At 40.2% G+C, this 18994-nt stretch overlaps 1 protein-coding gene across 1 annotated transcript in view; it reads left to right on the top strand.

The window, feature by feature from the left end:
* The first annotated feature begins 5459 nt into the window (after positions 1 to 5459).
* Positions 5460 to 18994, top strand: part of LOC126299161 (uncharacterized) — a 48454-nt gene continuing 34919 nt past the window's right edge. Inside the window, exons 1-2 of the mRNA XM_049990924.1 lie at positions 5460 to 5558; positions 15671 to 15843. Of these exons, the coding sequence (XP_049846881.1) occupies positions 5492 to 5558; positions 15671 to 15843 (240 nt within the window). The 5' untranslated portion in view covers positions 5460 to 5491. The remainder of the gene's footprint in view (positions 5559 to 15670; positions 15844 to 18994) is intronic.

Genomic DNA, 18994 nt, shown 5'->3' with positions numbered 1-18994 from the left:
TTTAGTGTATTCCTACAAGAATCCCTGTTGGTAACCCCTTCCATCATCTTTATCACTAGTTTCTGAAATTTAAATTATTGCTTTGATAACAATACTTCTCCAGAATGTAACGCCATACTGTAACAGGTAATGCATAATTCCATAGGAAGCATAGAACAGTTTCATCGTTACACTAGTCCCTCATCAATACAGTATTTACTAAAACGTTTGCTCAGTAGTTCAACATGTTGTTCCCACCTTACGAAGAAATCTAATTAATCTCATAGAAACTTAATGTAAGTTATTTTTTGATGGTACTGGTCCCTTAATTCTGCGACAGTGGAGATCCTGGCTGAAGTGTTTACGTCTCTAAAGCTCACCTATACAATTTTTTCTCATGTACTACCACGTAATTGTCTCCAAACCGTATTTATGCTTTTCCTGTTGTCACAGAGATCTTCTGCTGTTAAAGAACTGAATTTTGTTCTTTAGTAATTAGTCTAGTATGCTTTTGGCAAATAGCATGATAAACCATTGAGGAAAATCAAGAAAAACATACTGCCTAAGAGAGAGCACAGTAGTGCTCCGATACTGTCTTCCCTGTATACTGAGAAGTAACTTTAATTTTTATGACAAATTTCTATCAGACATTACCTGCCAGGAAGATACAAACCAGTTGCAGGCAACTCCAAGGATCCTTACAATTTCCTAAGGGGGATATCACGATTGAACAGATTAAAAGCTTTAGATAGGCCTAGACACAGCCGAAAGTTGAATTCCACTTGGTCTACAGCATTATTGACTTTCTTTCCTCAGTAGACTTACTTTCCTGAAATCATTTTTACCGTTAATAACTATTTTATTTTTGTACTCAAAAAGTTAGCTATCCTTTCACGCATGACTCATTAAATTATTATTAGGAAAGGAAGGTAACAGTGGGACTGTTATATAGATGTCAGTGTCTTAGGTATCATTCTTTTTGTAAAGTGGCTGCACTAGTTTTTAAAAAAATTGTTTTGAATATTCATGTGATAAATGATACATTGATTATATGATTATGTGATTTGAGTTTTTATTAGCAAGCTGAAATGGAATAATATCAGGACCACAGGATGTTTTACTTTTCTTACTATATGAACGTGAGATTTTCATTCTGGAAATCTTTCGCACCATTATTTGTTTTACACTGGTTTTTTAATTACTTTTATTAACAGTCATTGCATAATGTTGATTAAATATATTAGCATTAAGTTACACTGACTTCTCAGATAACATGAGGTAAGAAATTACGAGAGATTTTTCAATATTTCTAAAAATTTTATTGAATTTCAGAACTAAGCTAACTTTTCCTTCTTATCTCATTTCAGTGCTCCGAATACAGCTTCTGTTCATTAAAAGACTTTCAGAGGATGTTCAAACTACAAGAATTGATGGAAGGTAAATATCTAAGTTCCTTTACTGTTGACTTTAGTGGACAAAAACGAAAATTTTTGCCGATGCACTGCATTCAGAGCTGATACCTTTCACCTAACATCTGACACTTGAGTGTGAAGGCACTGAACGAAGAAAGAGTAAAGAAAACAGCTCTTGTCACGTCGTTTTCCCTGCTACATTTAATCAAGTTGAACATCCAGCGATCGAGTCGTGAAGATATCGGTGAGCCTATTAGGCCCTTGGGAAGACAAGGCAGTCCTGGGTTTGCTACATCGGCATCATTAGGCTGCGTTGCGGGGCTGCGACCCGCGTGGTATCGGCGCGATAGATCTCCTCCGGGAGCATCAGCTTCATCCCTTCCTCGCTGAAGCACGACGCGTTTTTGCAGCCATAAATTTCTTTTAAGCGCCAGCGGTGCACTTTTTTAACCACTGTGGCTGAGTCTTAAGACAGCTTAGCGCTTTATGGCTGCTCTCGCACGGCTCTGACATCATATTGTTCGCAGCGTATTGTTGCCCAGATTAAGCAATACCTTACTTCTTTTCTGTGAGATTGATGTACAAACTCGCAACCTCGCTACCATATAACGACGCATGAAGTACCATGTCTTGAACGACAGCAAACATTCCTGTATTTCCACAAAGTTTCGAAACAATGCTGGAATAGAGTGTATTGTGTAGAAATAGAATTAAAGAAATGTGATAATGATACTTGAGATAATACAACCCAGTAGAATGATCGTATAAATAAGTACTTAGTTAAATCTCCGAATTTTCATTCATAAATAGTAAGTTATCGTATGTCTATAAAGAATGAAGCATAATTAGAATTTTCAGGAAACATTTCTTCGCCACTAACGTAATTATTAATAGACATTAAATCGTGAGATGTCCGTGAGCGTAAATTATAGGTTAGGTATTATTAATTAATATTACTCCGTCGTCAAATTTTATGTTACAATCACTGTTGAACGTGTTTCGGAGCTATAACTCCACTGTCATAGACTAACGCCCACGGCATCTATACAGTCCTTGAAAATGGTATTGTAGCTCCGACACGCGTTGGAATTTGTGACTAACGACGGACTATTATTAATTCACAACTGGTGTGTTGTCTGCGAAACACAAACGATCAAGAAGTTATTACACACAGTAAAAGGGGGAGTAGATGTTGCTGTTGAAGAGACTCTTCGCTCCACTCTTCAAGCAGCAGTTACGATTCAAAGAACTCGACATTTTCTTGTATTTCTAAGACGAATTTTGTTGTAACATACTACGTTTGTGGTTGGTGGTAGATACTGAAGCTGACCTCTAACCTCAACAGCAAAGAAAGTCTGACACTATAGAAAATATAGAAAATGAGGTATATTTACTGTCATTTTCATTAGACTGCCATCATTAAAACAAATGATGAAAGACAGGGTCATAAACTACAGAAAAAGATTTCAGAAGGACCCATAACGGTACTTTTATTTCTCCTCTTAACAGGTGTTCATCGTCGTTGTTGTTGCTTTTGTTGTTGTTGTTGCTGCTGCTGTTGTTTTAATTACAGTTTTCAGTCTGATGACTTGATGATTGCTGATCCCCATGTTAATCTTTCCTATTCAGGTCCCATAATCTCTGCAGTAACTACTGCAACCTACATCCGTCTGAAGATGCTTGCTGTACCGAAGCAATGGTATTCCTGTACAATCCTTACACCAAACGTATCCTACCATTTCCAAACCAAATGTTACATAGTGATCCAGCATGAACCATGTACGGATGCAAATCCCAATCTGCAAGTGGCTCTGTGTGTGATGTTTCTCTGTGAAGAGTAGTAGGCGTACAAGATCACTATTTAACCCCAGAAACTTCACCCTCCATTCACCTCCGGCAATGGAGGGTGAAGCTTTGACAATGCCAGCCACTCGTGCTGGCGAAACGTCAGCAAAATCATCACACGAACGTCGGCCGAAGAACCCGAGACAGAAGCAAATAAGCAGTTTGTCAACAAGTGGCCACGAAAGTCTTAACAATTTTCTAACCCCAGAAAGTTACAGTTCTGAGGATAGGTTAAGTATGTTCTAATATTTTCACTTAATATAAAGCTTTTAATTTTTATCAGTTTTTAAGGATAATCAGCTACACAAAAAACACACAGTTGCTCATCTTCACATTACTCATACGAGTTTCAGCGTATCCCATGCAGCGAGTGGTGCCTAAATATCTATTGCCGTCTGTAGAGTTGAATATCTCATCTCTTAGGAGATGACAGTTGAGTGTCGACGGTGCCCCAGACCCTATTGTTTAGATTCTCTGTCAGTCTGGAAATATTATTCTATATTATATGGTGAATTGCACGCTCACGAGATTCTGTTATCTGCTTTATGCTATGGTTAATCGCATGTGCCAGTGGCCAGAAGACTTGGAAATCTATATCTAGCTGCGGAGCACATCCCTTTACCACTTACAAGGAAAGACCACTGCTGTTTTAAAGGTAGGTAATATATTACAGCTCGCTGTTGGAACCACACAACGTTCAGTAACACACACCGTAAAGTCAGAGTAAAATGCTGTTTCTCTCATGACGAAAATTACCGCAACTGTGATTGTTTTACTGTCACATATAAAGATTCTACAGCGTCTAAACGTTTTTGATATTATTTTCGTCTCTTATATTAACTGAAAATGATTAGTTCAAATGATTCAAATGGCTCTGAGCTCTATGGGACTTAACATCTGTGGTCATCAGTCCCCTATAACTTGGAACTACTTACACCTAACCAACCTAAGGACATCACACAAATCCATGCCCGAGGCGGGATTCGAACCTGCGACCTTTAGCGGTCACGCGGTTCCAGACTGAAGCGCTTAGAACCGCATGGTCACACCGGCCGGCGATAATAATTAGTACATGTTTTAATTTCATCATGTATTATAAAACACTTTCACGTGAGGCAAACTGATTGTGGAATTGTCTGACTTAATGAAATATTATTCTCTCTTAGTTAAAGGATGGTTAAAAATCAGAAGTAGTGCTGTGTGAACCACCTGATTTCGACCCACTGAATATTTCCTAAAAGTTTCTAGCTATACTTATCGAAATGAAGTTCCCAGAAAACGATTATACCTTAACTGCTGGTAATTTGTTTCTGTTGGTAACGCTTGTTTAATTTTTATCTATACTGATGTGGGAGCTAGTATGTTTCTGTAATGAAACGGCTTTAAGTTCAGTGATCCCATTCGTTACCGGTCCAGTGAAAGTTTTGCAGAATTACGTAGACATCTTTGTAAATACGGATGCCAAAGCAGCCGTCCACCACAACACACTGTCTTCGTCCTTTTCAGCAATGTTTATGCCTACACTGGATGAGAGACAACGTCTTACAAGTGCCTTAGCACTCGTATTTAGAAAATCGGCTCACTAGATTTTCTTTAGTATCCTGATAGATAAAAACTGATAAATTTGTTAAAAATGGATCTTATCGTTTACCGAAAACTTGTAACAGTATCTTGAGCCACTTAGGAAACATTCTGGGTGTCCATGTTTTTGAAGAAAAACGTTACGTCTCCCGAAGAGGAGTTTCATAGAAGTATTTTCTATTTTAATGCAAGACACCAACGTGAGACATCCTTCCTTCATTTTCAAGTAGTCTGTTTATGGCAGCATTAACTTCAGGTAAGTCTTTAAATATTTGAACAAGTACAACATGATGAGACAATCAGCTGAAAGTATGTCGAGAATTTTGAAGTGAAGTAAATTGTTTATTTTTTAAAAAATAGATGCAATTCATTGTTTTTTTAATGTTGTCGAAAGTAAAGAAACCGATAATAAATGGAAGAAATTCTGTAGGAGCTTAAAAATGCTACGGGCTTCTCAAGACACAAAGCGTTCGAGGCTGAGGTTATTGCCCGGGACAGCGCCATTAACTCGCGCTATCTCTCACCACCCATGTGACGAAGACGGAGCAACCAATCACACAAATGATGCGATTACCCCACCATCCCTGTGTGTGTTTGTGTGTATGTATATATATACCTAATTGACATGGTGTCTCCTTTGTTTCCAGTTCAGCCGCATCAAAGACTTAGGAGCAATGGCACAGTTTTCAGTCTTGTCTGTGTTGTTTGTCGCTCTACCTATTTGTTTCTCAATGTACTATGGTAAGTTTACTCTACTCAACGGTGAATAACTAGCGCTGTCAAGATTTTCAGGAGGCGTGTATAACACCTTGTCTATCAAAGAAAGCTGCTTAAGTCTTTGATTTTCATTAATGATATTAAATTACGGTAAACAAGTGGAAAAATTATTCGTTTCGATAATATTTATTTCAAAAATAGAGAATTTCTTTTTATTCAGTCCTTTAATAGACGCCCGAAAGTAAAGTGAGGAAAAGTAATTTAATTTTTATGAAACTTCTGTATACATTCCGTATTTTTTTCGATATTATTTTTCTATACTTAACGTATTTCGGTAGTGTGTAAACAACACCAACGAAGTACTTGACATGTAACTTTCGACAAGTACTTTGCAAGCAACATACAGTAAATATAATAAACAATTAGTTTTTGACCTTAGGCTGATGTAGGATATTTCCATAAGCTATGTTACTTGTTAGTGTTAAATGTATCACTCGACTGTAATTTATTTACATAAATTAAAATTATTTTCTCAAATATTGTAGATCATTAGAAAGAGTTCTATAATACCTACTTGTATACCGAAACTCTATCCAAAGTCAGATCTATCTAACGTTAAATGGTCTCTTTACTGAGAATAGAGAGTAATAATATTTTTGATTTAAGGCATCAATGTAATTTCACTCTCTCTGTTCTGTACTGACACTGGAAATGCTATCATTACTCTGCGAGGAACAAGGTTACACTATGTTGTAATATGTATCAGCTGCTCTTAGAGTCTGTCATTGATTATGTTGCGAAGTGTCAGTCTCATTTCTACGCCTTCAAGCTTAATAATGTGTTATTCACTCCTTATACTTATAACAAAATATGACAAGTCGATCATTGTCATTGTCTACGTAATTGTCATTGTGTAATTTTACACTGCAGTTTCAGTTCCTTTTGACATGTTTTGTGCACACAGTGAATAATATACACTTTTCAACTCACAGTATTTACTTATTGACAAGTGTAATGGAATACTTACAGCCCGATAAAAGTAATATGAATGTAAAAAGTTGCTATAAAACAACCTTAAACGTTACACTGACATTCTACTGGTCAGGCTTGATCGCTGTATACATCACTTTATTAACAGCTATAAGAGATCAGTACTATTGTCACATGATAAATAATAACTGCAGGAACGGTTTCCTAAAATTCCAGAACTGCTTATATAAGAACTGGGTGGTTAGGATGTATTGGCTGTGTTATACTTGTTCCGTTTTTCGTATCTTTAACACGGAAGTAAATATTTTGACACACATTTCTCCAAGTAAAGTTTTAAATTATTGGATTCTAATTCCCACTAAATTTTGACCACGAGTGTTTTTGGCGTGTTCGGCTATCAGGTTGCAGCAGTACAAGGAACACATCCTGGCAGCTGAACAATAAAACCTCAGATACCGTGTATTTCTGTTTCGTAAAAGCGATTTGAAGTAAGTAAACAACAAGACCTTAAACCCGTTTCAAGCATTTTGTAAAAAGAATAAATTAATTTACGTTGTAATTCTCATACTGTGCTTTACAATGGGTCAGGCGGAAAGCGTAACTCAGACGGGAAAACGAGCAGGAATGAAACCTGGAGAAAATTGGGATATTTCATCTGCTTGTGGTATATGTGATGTATAAACGCGTTGTACAGATTTCACCGTCTAACAAAAATATTAAAGACATTGAAGGCCATAAAATTACTCAGCGAGTTGGTATTTTCTCAAATCATTTCTTACCTGAATTCGAGATATTCTGTACAGGAATGTAGCTGTCATCTGTTCCACTGATGAGGAACATCCGATTATACACTGGGACGTCTATGAATTCATGGCAGGAGCATAGACAAACAGTCTCGAGAAGTACCTTTGAACACGTTTCCTGAAAACATCCCGTACGCAATGGACATGGTTTAAACCTACCAGCTGCAAACAAGCCTGACTTTACCGACGGCGTCAGTATGGAGTCACGGATTAGTGACCATGACGTCTTTTTAGCGGCTATCGGTATTAAAGTTAATAAATCAACCAGGAAAGATGGGAGGGTATTTCTACTGGACAGAACAGATTAGCAGTTGTTAGCATCCCACTAGGACAAATAATGGACCTACAACTATTATGGGGAAATGTTAAACAGATTGTACATGATCCTTTGAGGAGGTAAGTATCGAGTAAGTATATAAAGGACGGGAAGGACCCATCGCGATTTAACTGCAAAATGCTGAGGAAGCAAAGGGTGATGCACTCTAGATTCAAAAGATACCGGACAAATCACAACAGGCAAAAATTATTGCAAATTCGTGCTGTTGTTAAAATATCTATGCGCGAAGCATACAACGACTACCACCCTCATAGTTCAGTAGAAGATACTACAGAGAATCCGAGAAAATTCTGGCCCTAAATAAAATCGCTTTGAGGGTCTAAGGCTTCCATTATGTCGTCCGTTGATGTTGACGTTGTGGAAGCACAAGATAGAAAAAGGAAATACCAAGTTTTAAATTTCACATTTATGAAATGGTTAACGCAGGAGAATCGTACAAACATTCCGTGGTTTGACCATCGCACAGGCTCCTGTATGGAGAACATAGTATTTAACATCCATGGTGTAGAAAAGCAACTGAAAAAACTGAAGAAAAATAAGTCGCATGTTCCGGATGAAATCCCAGTTCGATTTTACAAAGAGTACTCTGTGGCATTTGTGCAATGATATCAGAATCAAGTATCACGTATTCAAGCATTTCTCCCTGGTAGTGTACTGTTCATCATGTAACAACCATTAAAATACGTCCGGTTACAACTAGCCTCTGGTTGAACTCAGAACGGATAATATATACGGAAGGGTAAAAAGGCAGCATTTAAGCTGTGTAGCTCTAGACAAAACATAGCTCTGTTCTGCAGAGGGAGAAGAGTTCAAGAGATAAAAAAGACGTGGTTTCCACAGCACTTAGACTACTGTCTCCATATTACAGAATAGATACAATAATCGAAAATAACGAAACTACTCTCTATAACCGTAGTCGTGTGAAACAATCTTGGCGACCGGTTCCCCTGCTCTTGATCGAGCCTTCTGCACCGATTCCCAACCTCTCTGATGAATGATTGCTGGTTGGGTATACCTCTCACATATATCAATGAAACCATCAGCAGTTAAACTTTCGTGCTACTTTTTGCTCGAAAGTCAACTTGTGTTTCACGAATAAGAACCAAATCTTCCTCTTACTCAAATGTATGTTGATGATGCCGTTAACTCTGCCCTTGTTATCCTGAATTCCTCTAACAATAACCTTAGAGCCTAAAGTTCAAAATTTCTCTGTTATCTGTTGAATTCTTGTTTGTGGTCAACCTGAAAGTGGCGGTTCACGTGAGAGCTTTATTTCGAACTGGTTTTATAATTACTGATTTATTCTCTTGCCTTATGACTCAAAAAAAGTCTCCAACCCTCTATTCATCCGATTGATTTCAGCAGACAAATCTGCTTTAACTCTGTGTGCGGAGAAGTATGTGGTGCCTATCTTCAGGTGTCTCAATGTACATGCATTCAACCGTTTTAATGCACCCAAGTTCCGTGAACTCGGTCTGTTTCAAACACGCCTCGTGAATTTATGTTTTTAAATACATGCTTAACTTAAAATCCTGAAGTGTGGTCTTCATTGCAGCCTTCAGTCCTAATACCTATTTTGCGCAGCTCTCAACGTTAGTTTATCCTGTGAAAGAGTCTTCATCTTTGCATAGGAACTGAAAAATGGTTCAAATGGCTGGAAGCGCTATGGAACTTAACATATGTGGTCATCACTAATCTACGGACATGAGACACATCCATGTCCGAGGCAGGATTCGAACCTGCGACCATTGCATCAGCGCGGATCCGGACTAAAGCGCCTAGAACCGCTCGGTTACGACGGCCGGCTAGGAACTGAAACTTCCTTCCACTTATACATGTTTACTATACCGAAAACGCTCGTTTACGCCAATAGTGTTTACCACCGACACTCCCTTCTATGGCGTAAGCAAAATAAAACCCGCCTGGAAAATATTTATAAGACTGACGCGGAACTGACCCTTGTTGACGAATAGGAGAATTGCTCACCACAGAAAATGCTGTAAACCGTGATTTCAATGCACCATTAGGTTACTGTCATACGTCTGATCATGGGCATGTTATGCATGCGGTGTCCCTAGTACTTAGCTGTGTCATTACATTTGAATGAGTGAGGGGAACATGCGTGTTTGGTGAGCAGTTGAATACAGCACGAAATGATGCTAACGATAAAACAGTGTGCGTTGACTGTCGAGTGTTATGCTAGCCACAATTTGTTCAAATGGTTCAAATGGCTCTGAGCACTATGAGACGCAACATCTGAGGTCATCAGTCCCCTAGACTTAGAACTACTTAAACCTAATGACATCACACACACTCATGCCCGAGGCAGGATTCGAACCTGCGACTGTCGCAGGGGCATGGTCCCGGACGCACAATTCGTGGGCAATGTCTCCGGAATCTTTTGCGGAAATGTTTGAGCATGGAAGTGTTTTGGAAAACCCTCCGGCAAAGTCTGCAGTGCCAAACTTGGTGGAATAAGGGCACGACAAGGCTGTGTAACGAATAAGAAACCTAACTATCCAAAAAGTTGGAATACCAGAAATCATTGCTTGAGTTAAAGGAAGCCTGGAACAAAGTCCAACAAAATCTCAACGGGAATTTCTAAATCGTCGTGTGCAAAAACAATGAAAAGAAACTGACACCCATTACATTTGCTGCTGTCTATGAGACGAACTTTCGCGCGTTGGGTTCCTCTGGTTATTTCTGAGTGGAATGGAATCAGGACTTCTGGTTGCTCAGATTTCCATTCCTTTAGATGAGGCTTGGTTCCGTCTGTCAGAGTCCATGACCTCAAAGAACATGCGCCATTATGCACAAGAAAATCCTCATTAGTATTTTGAAGAGCTGTTGCATAGTCTCAAGAACGACTTTCATCAGGAATATCTTGTGTCCGCCTTGGAATGCAATTCTTTCAGCAAACTGCTAGCGCTAACCACTAGGTCCAAGAAACTACTTAATCCATATGCGTGTTTAATCGAAGAAAAAGAACGACTATATTGATATTTCAGCGAGAAGGAGCAACAGCACACATGGCCTTGATAACCTCATCACGAGCGCATGACGTGTTCGGTGAGGAAAGGACAATCAGAAGCAGCAGTGCTGTCTCCCGGTCACCTATCGAGTCAGCGTTAGTTCACCAATTCTGCATTTAGTCCAGTCGAATTGGGCTCAGAAAGGCCAAGCAGCGGAACGTTTCGTAGAAGTTTTTCGACAAGCTTTCTATATGTTTAGAGGGTGCTGAATCCGAATTATCAAAACCCACCGAAATTTCGTGCTAGCAGTGAGCCAAAAATTCAAGCAACAGAAAAAGGAGCTATTGTTGGTTTTTCGCTTATAGATCGGAAACAATGCAATTTTCGTCAAAGCTGGATATCTTTCAAAGTAAAGAGGATAAATTTTCAAATAAAACAGGTCAGACAGACATTTTCTTCTGCCCACCCACATGACTTGTAGCGCGTGTTGAACTTAGTGTCATTTCAAAGCTGAGGAGAGGGCCATCTCAGGACCTACCACACTTCACCCTTACCGTATTTTGTTGCACATCCATTGCCGACTTCCCTCGACCAGTAGTGTCTCGATGTTATTAGATTGGTTGGTACTTAACGCTTGCCGTGGTGGAGGTGTAAGCTGTTTGTAAGATGGCACTGACCTCCCCGTCATTACGGAGAAGACTGTTCTATATACTGCTCTCCTGCACCAGCAGTCGTGTACGAGCTGGCCCTCGTATGGCTGCTTAGAACATTTATTCTGCCCGTAAAGTCAGTGTAAATACATAAAATAGTTATGAATAATGATTCCACTGATAAGCGTGTTCTGTGTGATGGTGTACTGAACGATAGCAGAAAAGTGTTACTTAGGCCAAAGTGGGCTTGAAGAATCTCTTGAAGCAAGTAAGAAACGGAAGGATGGGATAGCTGCTCTTTTGAGGGGCAAAACTGTGGTTGAGGTTTATGAACCATGTCGAAAAAGTACACTAACGAAAGACTGAGGATAACGAGCCAGCGAGAAGGTCCCACAAACACAGTTCTATAGAAACAATCTTCAAAGAAACAATGATAACACAGGTCGCTCAGGAAAACTTGCTCTCTATTTCGAAGAACAATGACCTCAGTTCTAAAGGACAAACAGCTGTGGTAGATATTGTTACATTGACTATCAACGCCGCACTACACATTCCACCGTCGTAGTTGTTGTTACAGACATGGAACTAACCTCTCGTCGTTCGTCGTTCTGACTGGCCTCAATCAACAATGAACACTGATCAGCCAGAACACTGTGATCACTTACCTAATAGCCGGTATGTCTTCTTGGCATGGAAGCAATTAGGCCTTGGTAGTCGCTGGAGGGAGGTGGCACCACATCTGTTCACCTAATTCCCGTAAATCCGGGGAGAGGGGCGATTAGCTTTGACGCCATATTCAGTTACATCCCAGAAGTGTTCGATCGGGTTCAGAACTGACGAGATGGTGAGCCACCACATCAATTGGAAGTCGCCACTGTGTTCCTCGAACCACTCCATCATACCCCTGGCCTTGTGATATGGTGCATTATGTTTTTGAAAAATGGCAGTGCCGGCGGAAAACATGATCTTCATAAAGGGGTGTACATGTTCTGTAACCTGTGTCCAATACTGATTGGCCGTCGTGGTTCCTTGCCCGAGCTCCACTGGACCAATGGATGCCCTCGTGGATGTTCCCCAAAGCATAATGGAGCCGCCGCCAGCATTTCTCCATCCCGCAGTACGGGTGTGAAAAAGATGTTCCCCTGGAGGACTTCGGATTCACGTCCTCCCATCTGCATGATAAAGAAGCTATCGTGATTCATCAGACCATACAGCGCTGAGCCACTACGCCAACGTCGACTGATAATGGTTGTGGGCCCATTTCAGTTGCAGCAGCCGATGTTGTGGTATTAAAATTGACGTATGCATGGGTCATCGGCAACGGATGTCCATCGTTAAGAGTGTTCAGACACATTTGTAGTCTGTCCAGCATTAAAGCCTGACGTTAAATCCGCCACAGTTCACCGCCTGTCCTGTTTTACCAGTCTGCCAAGCCTACGTGTCCGACATCTGTAATGCCGGGTGGAAGCCCAATCTCACGACGTCTGGACGTGCTTGAATACACTCACCACAGCGCTCCTGGAACACCCGACAAGTCGTGAAGTTTCCGAAATTCTCATACCCACCATCCAGGCCATCAGAATTTTACCCCTTTTAAGCTCAGATAGATCGTGTGCCTTTCCCATTCTACGCACGGAGATCACGCTCACTGATACCACATGCACCATTCGTGTGTCTGTCTTGATCAGTGTAATGTAATGTTGACGAAACGAGACAGAGGGAAGATCCTACAGCAGTTTTGCTCTCCTCAGGATATTGGCTATCTCGTTCGAAAGAATATCCTGGTGTTCCATGCAATCAGTGCTTATGACATTACTTCTGGTCTTTACAGTCAGGGCCAAGTGAAATTCATGACTACACTGAAGAAAAACCCTGAATTTAAGCAGAACATAACAAATATTTAAATACCCAAATGGAGACAAGAAGCCATTAGCGGAGTGTAATAAACAATTCCTCATTAAGTTGTATGGTGATGTGTGTGGAGAGTCTCTGATTGACACCCGGTAAAGAAACTACCTCAAATCGGCATTCAGAACAACTACCATCATCGCTTCTCTGCGACCAACTGAAGATGCTGCTGCCCAGGATTTTCTCCGGAAGACTCACCTAGGACAACAACGACTGGACAAAAAAAAATCCCGAGGAATGTGGTTGCACCGGGTCCAAGGATCACCTGGTTCCAGCAACTATGCTGCAGCCGCCAGCAGCTGGTATTATCCTGACTTAGATCGCATGGAAATTCAAAACTGGGTGTCGTGCCTACTTTTGTAGCTGCCGAAAGACAGGCCTCTGCTGCTCGAAGCTCTGCATGAACTACGATACAATTTGTGAGAATATCGGCCACTTCGATTCGCAAGACTTAGAAGAAACCGTGTTGGAAACAGAGGAGGAACAGAAGAATGAAACGAAGATTGCTACAGAAGAAGTTAAGCCGTATTTCACATTGCTGTTATTATAATTTACTGTTGACAAGCGTCATGACCTTATTACTGTAGCAAATACTGTACAATTTTTTTAACTCTAATTTATTACAGTTATAATAGGTAAATAATTATTTACCTGTTATCTGTATTGGACTCAAATTAGTCATCATATTATCTTAGCTGTAACATATATATATTCTCATTTTGCAGAAGTATCAAGAAAAGACAAGGGCAAGGGGCACGAAGCAAGAAGAGGACTGTGAAAGCTATCTATGCCATAAACATCACAGCATAATGAAGGATGATGAGTTCGGTTTTGGTGGTGTCGCCCGAAATTACGCTAATTTCAACACGCACTACATGCCATACGATTCTTTGACGAAACGTTTCACGCAGACCTATTTTGTGGAATATTTTTTGTTCTTTATTTTCATAAATAACCAAATTGGCCGAAAATAGTGTCATTTCCGAGCTACAAGCGAAAAACCTTAAACGGCAATTTTTTTCGTATTTTTTTTCCATTTTTTATCCATTTCTGACCAAAAAGTTTGGTCGGAATTAGAACATCCGGATTCAGCACCCTCTAAAACATATAGAAGGCTTGTCAAAGAAATTTCTACAAAACTTTCCATTAAGAATCATCATTTCAGTGGACTGGTTACCATATTAAGATTCGTTAATATCTCAGGATGTGTCCTCTCAAACTGTTTTTGCCAAGTTTCCTCGTTGTGGTCTGCGTACTGTAAAACCTTCAGTACACACATCATCAGATTATTTGACTTGTCGCTCTCACGATGTAGGCGAGTGTCAGCAATATGTCTCGTGGTCTTATCGTGACATGTTTATCTTCTGCCGATAGGTCAGACGATAGAAATGCCACTTGCACGCTTAGAGTAGCAGATTGACGGTGACCAACTTTAAACAGAACTTGATTAATTTTCACACACATTTATTAAAATAATAACAAGCACAAAAATTACTAAACTTGGTTCTGGATGCTATTTACAATTGACAATCTGAAGTTCCTTTGGTATGGGTACTTTAATCTTATTCTCACATATACCTCTGATATTTGACAAAAGTGTCTATACATTTATCTTAATGGCTATGTAGAGGAATATGGTAATCTTATTGGGTGCAATTTGAAACTTGACTATAGACTGGTACAGACAAATGTAGACTGGTACAGACTGGTGCAGAAAATGGTTCAAATGGCTCTGAGCACTATGGGACTTCACATCTTAGGTCATCAGTCCCCTAGAACTTAGAACTACTTAAACCTAACTAACCTAAGGACATAACACACTTCCACGCCCGTGGCAGGATTCGAACCTGCGACCGTAGCAGTCCCGCGGTTCCGGACTGCAGCGCCTAGTACCGCAAGACCACCGTGGCCGGCAGACTGGTGCAGACAAATGCAGACTGACTAATGGGAGGTCTGTACACTCGTTATAATAATGTATCACTGCGCGGGTGTGATCCGCGAGGATAAAAGTTCCTACGTTAGCAGCAATCTCATTGGCTGCGTTGTGTTTAGCGGGGCGCGCTCTAATGGGAAAGTTGTGTACGCGCTGACTACGCGGGACTATGTACACAACACCCGTAAATTACTTTTCTGCTCTATTCGATTCTGTATTCTACTATCACACTACACTTCCGTATCTTCTGTTATGTCCTTTTGTCAACACTGCTTGTCGTCAACTCGTCACCTTCCACCTCAGACGAATATTTCCATGCAGAACACCTAAATTTACATTCTATGCTAACACACTTTCATTTTTCAGGAATGTGGTCTTACTGTTGTTTGTCTGCATCTGTTATACTCGTAATTTTTAGCACTGTCCGACATTTTACTAGTAATGTAGCACATGAAGCATTCAGTTTTCGATAAAGTAAGTAGGTAAAGGAATGAAAAAGGTACGCTGTTTAGTTATAAACTGAACGTATTTGATTATTTTCAGACGGAGAGGAATTTCTCGAAAGGGACCCCAAGGACCTAAGAGGCTCGGAATACGACCGACCAGTATACGCTATCTTCACTTCAGCCGAAGAATATGATAAATATACATCTTTACTGGAAGATGGAGGTATTCGTGCACTAGATTCTGAAGAAGTATCTGCACCAGAGCTGAAGGTAAAATAATGTACTACTTTTTATATGTGATTTCTTTTTACCCTCTCTTTTCTCTTGGTCTTCAACTTTGTGATTTTTATTCTTTTGTTAAACGGAAACATCTACGTTTACAATTTTTCTCATAAACGAATACAGATATTTCCCTTTCACCCCACAGAAAACAGTAAAAAATCTGCCTCTCCTTTCAGACTCTCCCCCTCCACCACAAATAAGTACAAAAGTAATCACTGTAGAAACAGCGGAATACTAAACTTCATACACACACTACAACACAAAGAAAAGACTGTCCTCTGATGAACAAAATACGAGCGTATGAAATATCGAACCAACTGTGTGATGGGTTTGAAGATTTTCTAGAAAACCGAACATGGCATGTCATTCGCAATGGAGAGATGTCTTGAGACGTAAGACTGACTTCCGGTGTACCCCAGGGGAATGTTATAGGTCCACTATTTTACACAGTGTATATAAATGATACAGTAGACTAAATCTGAAGTTCCATCAGGATTTTCACGCTGTTGTTTACAGAGAAGTTGCAACCCTAGAAAATTTTAACGAAATCCGGGGAAGACCTACAGAAGATCAACTCTTGGCACAGCACGCAGCAGTTGACTCTGAACGTAACGTGCCGTGTACACATTGATAGAAAGAGCCATGACTACATAATTACATGACTGCAGAAAAATTGCTGGAAGCACTAACTTCGATGAAATATCTAAACATATGCTTACGAAGCGATATAAAATTTGGAAATTTGTGGTAAGGTTTTATGGGACCAAACTGCTGATGTCATCAGTCCCTAAGCCTAAACACTACTTAATCTAACTTAAACTAACCTAAGCTGTGGATAATACACACACACACACACACACACACACACACACACACACATTCCCGAGGGTGGACTGGAACCTCCGATGGCGGGGGTCGCACTGACCGTAACAAGGCTCCAAAGACCCGTGGCTACCCTGCAAAGCAAAGCGATTTAAAGTGGAGCGACAGCATTAAATTAATCCCAGCAAACGCGGATGTCAGACTGAGATTCACAGGAAGAATCCTCAGGAAATGTAATCCATCTACAAAGGAGATTGCTTACATCATCCTCGTTCTACCAGTACCTCAACACTGCTCATCAGTGTTGGATATATATCACACAAGATTTATGGGTGAAACAGAAAAGATTCATTACAGGTTGATCTAGTGAGGATGAATGTATCAGGGAGATGAAGGCAGATGCTGCAAGAGTTTTGCATCACGCCGAGGTTTACTGTAGAAAACTCTGAGAATGGAAGTTCCTTGAATCAGGAAACATATTGTTTCTTCCTACGTAGATCTCACGAAAAGACCATGAAGATAAAATAAGAGCGAATGGAACCCACATGGAGGCCTACCAGCAACTGTTCTACCCTCGAACCATTCGTGGCTACAACAGGAAAAAAAGGAAGTTATAATGATACAACGTGGCTTTCGGAGTATAGACATAGATGTAGATGTAGAAAAACGACAGGAGCAGATACTACGGCACTTAGCAGTTCTACTGTTAGCCAACACAGAGAGAAAATATTCGGTCTGAAAAACACTCAGATGATAGCATGAAGTGGATACTGGAAAATGCTCACTACAAGCCCATATCAGTATTTTTCGGACTGTTCAGATAATTAAATTCATTCCCATTTCGGCATAGATATGAACAGAGGACCACATAAATAGTCAATATAAGAAAATCTTAAGATTTCCTGTAAATTCTCTTGCAATTATGTGTTTTAAACCTACGATTAGGAGGGTAAAGTACAAAGCTGCATTGTACAATAATATTTTAAATTATTTTAAGATGCAACTAGTACGAGGGTCGTTCAATAAGAAATGCCCCAAATTTTTTTACAAAGCTATTAATATACGAGGGTCGTTCAATAAGTAGTGCCCCAAATTTTTTCTCCAAACATATTTATTGTTAAGAGTCATAATTTGGTGACAATATACATCAACATGTGTAGTCCATATACAATTTTTCTATGCACTCTCCATCACGTTCTATGGCCGTACACCAGTGTTCTAGAAGAACATGTAATCCCTGTTGGGAAAAGCTCTTGTCCTATAGCCGTAGCTGTGTTTTCACTCTATGACAGACGCTCTCGTCGTCTTCAAATTGTGTTCCCAGTAGAGAATATTTACGCGTCCCATGGACTAACTTTTTGCTCCGGCGCAAAGTGGTGCATTCAGCTTTCGTCCCCCGTAGCGACCGGTAACAGAAAGGCCTCTCCGTCGGTCTCAAAATTCTCCAACAATTCAGATGAAATGGCCTTTCTTTCAATCTTGTGGTCCGCTGCGAGTATTCGTGGAACACATCGCAAACACTTCATTGAATATCCGGAGTCTCGATCATTGAGACGTACTTCCAATGCAGACTGACATCTGTAGAGCCAACTGTAGAGTTGTGATGCGCCGGTCGGCACGAATAATGGCATCGACACGATTCAGCATGTCTGGAGCAGTCGCTGTGATACGACATCCCGAGCGTGGCTGATCATGGAGCTCTGTTTCTGCATTTTCTTGACGCATCGCCCAGCTGTACTCCTATCAACTGGAGCATCGCCATACATTGCACGCAAACATTTATGGGTGTTCATTACGGTTTCGTTTTCTGCACACAAGAATTCAGTAACAGCACACTGCTTGTAACGAGAGTCGTGCGTAGACGCCAGTTTGAAGCTGTACTACATCTCTGCCATCTGCCAGAACGGTTCAAAACTTCACCGGCTCACAGAACAAACATCAAATGTGAAGCACCAACAATGACGTTTGTCTATGTATATTAATAGATTTTTTTAAAAAAATGAGGGCAATTACTTATTGTACGACCCTTGTAAAATCACCTGTAAACTATACCAGGAAGACACGAAAACTTGAGGCTAACTCCCGAATCGTTCCATCAATTAGACAGTTTCATCATCCTTTTCAGAAGAGAGTCGTTTTGGACACGTTGGTAAATAGGGCAAAAACTGTTTCTGACGACGACCACTAGAAGTCCAAAATTAACCATTTGAAGTACGTGTTCCGGAAGAGTGGCTATGGTGCACGCGATATAAAGGCAGCGTTCTCAAAGGAAAGGAAACGTGAAAATGCTGCACACTCACAGGATGAACCACCGATT

This window comes from Schistocerca gregaria, chromosome X (assembly GCF_023897955.1).
Source record: "Schistocerca gregaria isolate iqSchGreg1 chromosome X, iqSchGreg1.2, whole genome shotgun sequence".
Taxonomy (NCBI): Eukaryota; Metazoa; Arthropoda; class Insecta; order Orthoptera; family Acrididae; genus Schistocerca; species Schistocerca gregaria.
The sequence above is the reverse complement of the archived record's forward strand: the minus strand, read 5'-3'. Positions and strand labels throughout refer to the sequence as shown.